Below are 8,103 nucleotides of genomic sequence, written 5' to 3'. Positions count from 1 at the left end.
ATTGATCATGGTGTCTATCATAATGATAATGCTAGTGTGCATTGTGTTAGTGATATTGCTTATGATGCAAATAATAGTGATACTAATGAAGCTCAGAATGATATTGCTCTTAATGTGCATTGTGTTAAACTCGGTACAAATGATGAATCTGATATATCGGCGGTGGCTGCTGTGCAGCACCGTCGGAAGCCATGAATTCCTTAGGATGGAACTGCCGGGGGCTTGGGAACCTCCGGTCAGTTTGAGCATTGCACGATCTTGTGCGATGCTGGGGTCCCAAAATAGTCTTCCTCTCGGAGACTAAAGTTAGAAAAAACAGAATGGAGAGAATTAAGGATAGAGTTGGGTTTGCAAATGGGCTCTATGTTCCCTGTCATGGCCGTAGTGGGGGGTTGGCTCTCCTGTGGACTAGGGATACAAATTTAGAGATCAAAAGTTACAGCAATCACCACATTGATGCTGTCATCACTGAAGAATCCTCTAATTTTATTTGGCGTTTCACTGGCTTCTATGGTCACCCCCAATCTCATATGAGACAGCAGTCTTGGAATTTGCTGGAGTTCTTAAGGAATCAATTTCAGCTCCCTTGGTTTTGTATGGGCGATTTTAATGAGATTTTATCTATGGATGAAAAATCTGGTGGTGCAAAGAGATCACAGAGCCAGATGGATAAATTTAGGAAAGTAGTTAATGATTGTGGATTCAAAGATTTGGGATACCTGGGGCCGGATTTCACCTGGTGTAATATGCAGTCTGGTGGCAGCAGGATGTATCTAAGATTAGATAGAGCTTTTGCAACAATTGATTGGATTGATAAGTTCAGTGAAGTAAAAATTAATCACCTGGTGGATTCCACTTCTGATCATTGTGTGCTTTATGTTGCTGACCCCAAAGCCCCTAAACAATCCAACACCCGCCGATTTCACTTTGAAGCTATGTGGGCAAGAAATGATGAATGTAAAAACATTATTGAGGCTGGATGGTATGTCTGCATTTTTCTTTCAAAAATATTGGAGTATTGTAGGCAATAATGTAACAAACGTGGTGCTGAATGTACTTAATTCTGGAATGTCCATGGCTGAAATAAATAAAACTAATATAGCTCTTGTGCCAAAATGCAAAAATCCTCTAAGAATGATTGATTTTAGGCCTATTAGCCTTTGTAATGTTGTTTATAAGCTCATTTCTAAAACTTTGGCTAATCGTCTTAAAGCTATTCTTCCTTATATTATTTCAGAGAATCAAAGTGCTTTTGTGGCTAACCGACTCATCACTGACAATGTTTTGGTGGCTTATGAGATTATGCACTATATAAAGTGTAAAAGAGATGGGAATGATAGTTTTATGGCTGCAAAGCTAGATATGAGCAAAGCTTTCGACAGGGTGGAGTGGTCCTTTATTGACAAGGTAATGAGGAGAATGGGCTTTAATGAGTCTTGGATTGATTTGGTGATGAAGTGCATAACCTCGGTAATGTACTCAGTCATCATAAATGGTTCGGTTCATGGATGTATTGTGCCAACTAGGGGCCTTAGACAAGGCGACCCTCTATCTCCCTACTTGTTCCTTCTTTGTGCGGAAGGCTTCACAGCTCTTATCAATGAAGCAACAAGATGCCAACAACTGAATGGCATAACCATTTGTAGAGGGACACCAAAAATCAGCCACCTTTTCTTTGCCGATGACAACCTCCTCTTTTGTAAGGCAAATAGAGTTGAATGCAACAAGCTGATGGAAATACTAAGAATCTATGAATCGGCTTCGGGGCAAAAGATCAATACCGAGAAGTCCTCAATATTTTTCAGCCCAAACACTTCTCAAGAGCGAAAGGATGAAATCTTAAGCATTCTTGGGCCTATGAACGACTCGCGGCATGCAAAGTATCTTGGTCTCCCCTCCATTATTGGTCGCTCAAAAAAACAAATCTTTGCAGAAATAAGAGAAAAGGTGGGAAAGAAGTTGGCTAGCTGGAAAGGTAAGCTTCTCTCAATGGGAGGCAAAGAAATCCTAATCAAAGCGGTTGCGCAAGCCATCCCCTCCTACACTATGAGTTGTTTCCTTCTCCCAATGTGCCTTTGTGAAGACCTTGAAAGGGATTTGAGAAGCTTTTGGTGGGGTCAGAAGCAGCAAGAATCTAAGGTTGCTTGGGTTGGTTGGAAGAAAATGTGCAAACCAAAATCCCTCGGTGGATTGGGTTTCCGTAATTTGCATGCATTCAATTTGGCCTTACTTGCAAAACAGGTCTGGAGGATTTTTACGAACCCAAGCTCCCTGGCTGCCCGAATTTTGAAGGCTAAATATTTCCCATATGAAGACATACTGAATGTTGGTCTAGGCAACAACCCCTCGTTCATGTGGCGAAGTATTTTCCAAAGTATTGAAGTCATTAAGAACGGAACTCGTTGGCGAGTTGGAAATGGGCATCTAATTCACATTTGGAAAGACAAGTGGCTCCCAACCCCTTCCACATTCAAAGTTATTTCCCCTCTGAGAGATTTTGGAGATTACCCCATGGTTTCCTCCCTCATTGACCAAGATACTAAGTGGTGGAAGGCCAATGTAGTAAGGACACTCTTCTTGCCCTTTGAAGCAGATATGATTCTAAAAATTCCTCTAAGCCAGCGGCTGCCAGAGGATTCACTGATATGGATTGGGAACAAAAGAGGGGTGTTCACAGTTAAAAGTGCATACCACATTGCTGCCAAGCTTCAGTCAGATAAGGATTTGGGAGAAAGCTCATCCGGAGACTCAAAAAGCATTATTTGGAAAAAACTTTGGAAAATGAAACTCCCTCCAAAGATCAAGATCTTTGCTTGGAGAGCCTGTGCTAATAGCCTCCCTGTGTATGTGAAAATGGCGGAAAGAGGAATTCAATTGTGTTGCGACTGCCCTGTATGTGGAAAAGATTTTGAAAGCCTAACTCATGCATTAATCCAATGTGATTTTGCTCTGTCAGTTTGGGCTCTTTGGAATGACTGCCCCTTACTTCTTCTTTTGAATGCCTTGGACTTCACTGATATAGTTCTTCATTTCTGTTCAAGCCCCAATGGTGAGCACTTAGATTATTTTTTTGCTACTGCCTGGGCAATTTGGCACAACCGGAACCAACTAGTGCATAATGAGAAGGGCCTCTCTCCGCTGCAAATCTGGGATTTGGCGAGAAGTATTATTTAGGATATCCATGAAGCCAACAATAAGCTCAGTTATGCGAAATATGAATCGAATGTGGGCTGGTTGGCCCCTCCGCCTGGATATTTCAAAGCTAATGTGGATGGTGCGTCGCCATTGGATGGCAATGGCACCTCTAGTGTGGGTGCAATTGTTCGCAATAGTGATGGATTGGTTGTTGCAGCTCTTTGCAAGGCTCTGCCATCTATTTATCTAGCCGAGTGGACTGAGCTTTTTGCTTTAGAACAAGGCATCTTTCTAGCTCAGCAAATGGCGATCTCGAAAGTCATTTTTGAATCCGATGCTGCTCTTGCAATTCAGGCCATTTCTCAAGGCTCTTGTGGTGGAGAGATTGGTCACTTAATCCAAGGTATCCTGGAAGCAAAGTCCTCTTTCACGGATTGCTCCTTCAGACACATAAACAGGGCATTCAATGGTGCTGCTCACGAGCTGGCCCAATATGCAAAATGGAATAACGCTAGTCATGTATGGAAGGATGTTTTTCCCCTGTTTTTGAATTCCTTGTTCCATTCTGTATTGAACTAATGCTATCTCTGAGTGTGCTCTGTTTCTGTCCTATGTGGACTCTGTTTTCGGACTATATTCTCTGCCTTGTTGTTTTCTTCTCTTGCTTAATGAAATTTCATTTCCCTCTCAAAAAAAAAAAAACTAATGGCCAGTTTGGATTGAGGGGAGGGAGGGAGGGGGAGTAGAGGGATCAATGCAAACTGACCATATGGGATCAATGTAGTGTGCCAAAGGTCCTAAAAACTGGCTGGTGCAGCCTATGAACACCCTAATTTATATTCATGGTAGCTAGTTCCCTGCAACTTTAAAATACTGATTAATTTATGCAATTGCTCTCTGTATCTATCTTTAATATTCTATCAATAATCTTTAAGGAAGCAAATCAGAACTCGTGCATCTGATCATCACGGTTGAGTTAAGCAATTGGCTCCCCCAAGAGGATTTATGATTTATGCCCTTTGAATATCTTACTAAAAGCTTTAAACACAGACATTGGTTTGCTCTAGTCGTTTGTGGCACAAAGTGTATCATACCATCGTATTGAAAAGTTGGCTACCAAGAGACGTGATGTGGCAATCGCTAGGCAATTTTCCAAAAACTAAGGGACCAATGCAGCGTGCCAAAGGTCCTAAAACCGGCTGGTGCAGCCTATGAACACCCTAATTTATATTCATCCTATCTCTCCACGGGTAAACTAGCTTAACATCTAGAATGGAAACCAGTCTAACATGATTTTCATGGAAAAGATTCAATAAAATAGCCCACAAAGACAACACAATGATACACATTGTTTAGATTGAATACAAACTATCTCCGCACAAACTATTAACATGCCTATTAATAACAGATGAAAGAATACAGAGCATATTTATGATACTGTTTCATAACCAATTCCTAATGTTCCATTTAGAGTAGAAAATTACACTTTTTTTGCAGGCCATGTGGCTTGAGCTGACATAATAATTCCCACAATCACTCCAAACAACCCAAGTGCACTACCAAAGATTTTGATAACAAGAATCTTTACAAAAAGAGAGGAGTTTTGAGCATCAGACAAAGCACGACTGCTTCCAATGATTCTCACACATGGCCTGTTGTCAAAAGAAGAATCTGCACAATTGTAAGAGCAAGGGAAAAAAATTTGAGTGTTAGTTAGGAGAACTCCATTGGAGGATCTAAGAGTAAAAGAAAAGAGATTTGAACCCGCAGACAAGGTTTAAAAAGCCCACGATAATCCCAGAGGCAAAGATCGCATATCCTGCTCTAAGAGACTCAGGTGCATAAATCTGTGATTTTGGAACACTCTCTAACTTTGTTTGTAGAATAATTGCCACAATAAAGCCATAAATTGCAACAGCTTCACAAAAGATAACACTGGGTGAAAAAAATTTGGAGCCATCAATACATAAGAGGTATAACAGGTTTGTACCCCAAAATAAAAAGTAGCTGTACATTAGAAGTGCAAACAGAAAAATCATCAAAAGTATCTTCATTTTTTAATTTTCTGATAAATCAAGATATCAACAAAAGTATCAAGATATGCAGATCATTTGCAGCCTGGTGTTAAAATTTAACATTGTGGGGATGATTAGACCATAATATATGATACTTCAAAGCAGAAACCCAGTTACCCAAAAAGAAACCTACAAACACAAACTGGGGTTTCTCATTTCATCTATAAAGAGACAAAATTGCTTATACAGAAGCATATTTAGGGCGTTTATCTACTCCAACTAATAATGAGCTAGAGAAGTCTATATGCTAGCTTGTACATTTACTCTCTCTGTCTCTTTCTCTCTCTCACACACACACATGCATACACATACAATCAAAGTTCATTCTTACTCTGTGATGCATGTTGTCTCAATATGGTTCCTATACGTGAATTAGTTGGTGAAAATGGAAATTGTTTTCTAGCATAGTTTGAAAGAATGCTAGAAGCCCCCCTCCAAATTAAAACATAAACGCTAAAAATATTTGTATTCCTCTTTTCTCCTCTCTTTCCTTCTTCTCTTGTCGTAATGGCACTTGAGCACAATTAAATGTTCCCTTTTCCTTCTTCCATACAACCCTTAATCAAACTCTTCTCCTTACCAATCAGAACTCTAAAACCCTGGGGACTTTTTCTACCAAAAAATCATCAAACCAGCTTTTGATTCCTAAACAAAACTATATCTGTAATTTTCTAACTTCTTGTTTGCTTCAAGAGATAGTCTTGTTCTTTTTCCCTCTCTTATCAAACTCTAATCAATTTTGAGCCCTAACCCTTTCTTCTAAAACCACAAATCCTAATGACTTTTTAAACCTATCATAAGCACGTGTAAACAGGTTTACAAAATTTTCCTGCATCACTAAAGCAGTGAATACTAGGTTAATGAGTAAGTTCATGTTCTTCATAATACACAAATACAATACGCATTTACTAACAATTTCAATTCTAGCATGATTATCTAGGAAGCACTGATACTACAAATTAGTAAGCTATATCCATATCTGATACATATCCAATCCAGTGGATACTTCTTTACTTTATTTATTTCTCTCCCTCTCTCTTAACCACAAACTCTCTATGAAACTAAGAGTTTGTTAAATAGTTTATTATTTAGACATGTTTTATGTATCTAATCTATATATATATATATATATATATATATAACATATAAAATTCTTCTTCTTCAAAAAAAAAATTCAAGATTCTTGGCATATGTTAAGCATCTTATCATTTATCTGATACATATCCAATCCAGTGGATACTTCTTTACTTTATTTATTATTTCTCTCCCTCTCTCTTAACCACAAACTCTCTATGAAACTAAGAGTTTGTTAAATAGTTTATTATTTAGACATGTTTTATGTATCTAATCTTTATATATATATATATATATATAAAACGTATAAAATTCTTCTTCTTCTTCAAAAAAAATTCAAGATTCTTGGCATATGTTAAGCATCTTATCATTTCTCATTTATCTATGTTAATGTTGGTAAAGTTATTAAATTCAGAAATTTTCTATTAGTCTAAGCTTTCGGATCTTTGTGCGATGGCAAGTGCCTTCCACCAAAAGTGAGAAGTTGCATGTTCAAGTTTGGAAATCAACCTCTCCAAAAACAAATTGGGGGTAAGGCTACCTACCATGACCTCTCTAGGACCCTGCAAAAGTGAGAGCTTTATACATTGGATACAACCTATTTTTTTAAGCTTTTGAGACAATTGAAAATTTATCATGGTATTAGAACAGGCCATCATGAGTTCAAACCTGTCTCCGCTCTATTCCGTGTGAGTAGGAGTGTTAGAATATTGGTTTAAGTGTTCAATTCAACATTTCCTAACAACTTACACTTTTGGGATAGTCACTAATTTATCAATCTATTGAACTAAAAATTTACATAATAAGCACTTAAAATTACTGATTTATATCTAGATTAATTAAAATATTCAAGACATAGAAATTTCGCAACTAAAGTGTGTTATCAAGTTCAAAATCAAATTTAACCAAAACCCAAAAGCTAAAATGACCATTAAAAAATTTTAAAAATAAAAAAAAATAAAAAACCCAAAAGCTAAAATAAACATATATTATAAACACTGAATTTGTTAAAAGTATTTAGATTTAAATTCATTATGGAAAAATATAAATTTTAAATAAATAAATAAAAATTAAAAAAAAAAAAAAAAAGTAGAAGAAGAAGAGGCAATGGTACCTAACTAAATTCTTGGTACTTGGAAGGAATATGGGGAGCTTTGATTGCAGCACCGATCAAACTGCTTCCGGTTATACAAATGCCCCTAAGAATCCAACATAAGTACAAAATTAGGTTTTCAGAAACTTTAAAAAAGATATTCTATAATAAAAAAAAGTTAAAAATAAAATATGATTATAGAAAAGAGAGTAAGAGGAGATACAAGGCGGCGCCGAGGACAGATACGACAATGGAGACGGAAATTCTGACGGCGGCGAAGGTGTAGGGGAGACATCTTCACAAGCGCGTGGGGCCACGCGCCGCTCTCCATGGATGCTGCTTCTGTTCTGTGCCTGACATGAGTTTAGCGTCAGAAACCTCATTGGTTAATGGGCCTACACTAAAATGGTAAATTAGCTGGTGATACTCATGGGCCTGATTTGGCGTTGGCAGGCCCAAATATTAAGGGGCTTTACTATCGGCTCATCCAGCCCATTACAAAATATGTTAAAAGGAGAGGTAACTTATGAGAAGTTGTGAATGAAACAATATCATTTTTAGACCATACTTGAATTACAAAACTAACGGTCTGATACAATATTCTTTACACCTTGAGAAGATTTTAATTTTGATTGTTGGATTTTAATTAACTCAATTGTAAGGTATCTTATGTTTTAACAAGAGTTTGAATTTAGCTTACGACAGCTTTCCACCTTCTAAAAAAAA

The 8,103-nt window shown here is 37.6% G+C and overlaps 2 protein-coding genes across 8 annotated transcripts; one reads left to right on the top strand and one right to left on the bottom strand.

Moving 5' to 3' along the window:
- The first annotated feature begins 320 nt into the window (after window positions 1–320).
- LOC115949824 lies at window positions 321–3,714 on the top strand. Its single transcript, XM_031067098.1, has 3 exons — window positions 321–957; window positions 1,025–3,049; window positions 3,188–3,714. Exons 1-3 carry the CDS (start codon window positions 321–323, stop codon window positions 3,712–3,714), a joined length of 3,189 nt encoding a protein of 1,062 aa, XP_030922958.1.
- A 751-nt stretch (window positions 3,715–4,465) lies between these two features.
- LOC115950847 lies at window positions 4,466–7,744 on the bottom strand. Of its 7 annotated transcripts, none has more exons than XR_004083133.1 (4): window positions 7,601–7,744; window positions 7,399–7,483; window positions 4,900–5,070; window positions 4,466–4,806 (listed from the first exon to the last, which is right to left on the bottom strand). XR_004083133.1 is itself a non-coding variant. In XM_031068105.1 (4 exons), exons 1-4 carry the CDS (start codon window positions 7,706–7,708, stop codon window positions 4,794–4,796), a joined length of 372 nt encoding a protein of 123 aa, XP_030923965.1. In that variant the 5' UTR covers window positions 7,709–7,744; the 3' UTR covers window positions 4,466–4,793. The 7 variants fall into 7 exon arrangements, 3 of the variants coding, with proteins under 3 accessions (XP_030923965.1, XP_030923966.1, XP_030923964.1); XM_031068105.1 differs by having other exon boundaries at window positions 7,404–7,483; XM_031068106.1 differs by having other exon boundaries at window positions 4,926–5,070; window positions 7,404–7,483.
- Between the last annotated feature and the right edge of the window lie 359 nt (window positions 7,745–8,103).

This window comes from Quercus lobata, chromosome 6 (genome assembly GCF_001633185.2).
Source record: "Quercus lobata isolate SW786 chromosome 6, ValleyOak3.0 Primary Assembly, whole genome shotgun sequence".
Lineage (NCBI taxonomy): Eukaryota > Viridiplantae > Streptophyta > Magnoliopsida > Fagales > Fagaceae > Quercus > Quercus lobata.
The sequence above is the reverse complement of the archived record's forward strand: the minus strand, read 5'-3'. Positions and strand labels throughout refer to the sequence as shown.

Bases quoted from the DNA above. Each gene is read 5' to 3' on its own strand.
- LOC115949824 (XM_031067098.1), top strand. From the start codon at position 321: ATGGAGAGAATTAAGGATAGAGTTGGGTTTGCAAATGGGCTCTATGTT. The intron at 958-1,024 runs GTAAAAACATTA...GGAGTATTGTAG, and splicing joins GTGGGCAAGAAATGATGAAT to GCAATAATGTAACAAACGTG. The intron at 3,050-3,187 runs GTGAGCACTTAG...ATATCCATGAAG, and splicing joins TTTCTGTTCAAGCCCCAATG to CCAACAATAAGCTCAGTTAT.
- LOC115950847 (XM_031068104.1), bottom strand. From the start codon at position 7,708: ATGGAGAGCGGCGCGTGGCCCCACGCGCTTGTGAAGATGTCTCCCCTA. The intron at 7,484-7,600 runs GTATCTCCTCTT...TTGGATTCTTAG, and splicing joins TCTGTCCTCGGCGCCGCCTT to GGGCATTTGTATAACCGGAA. The intron at 5,071-7,403 runs GTTAGGTACCAT...TTTTTCACCCAG, and splicing joins TTCCAAGTACCAAGAATTTA to TGTTATCTTTTGTGAAGCTG.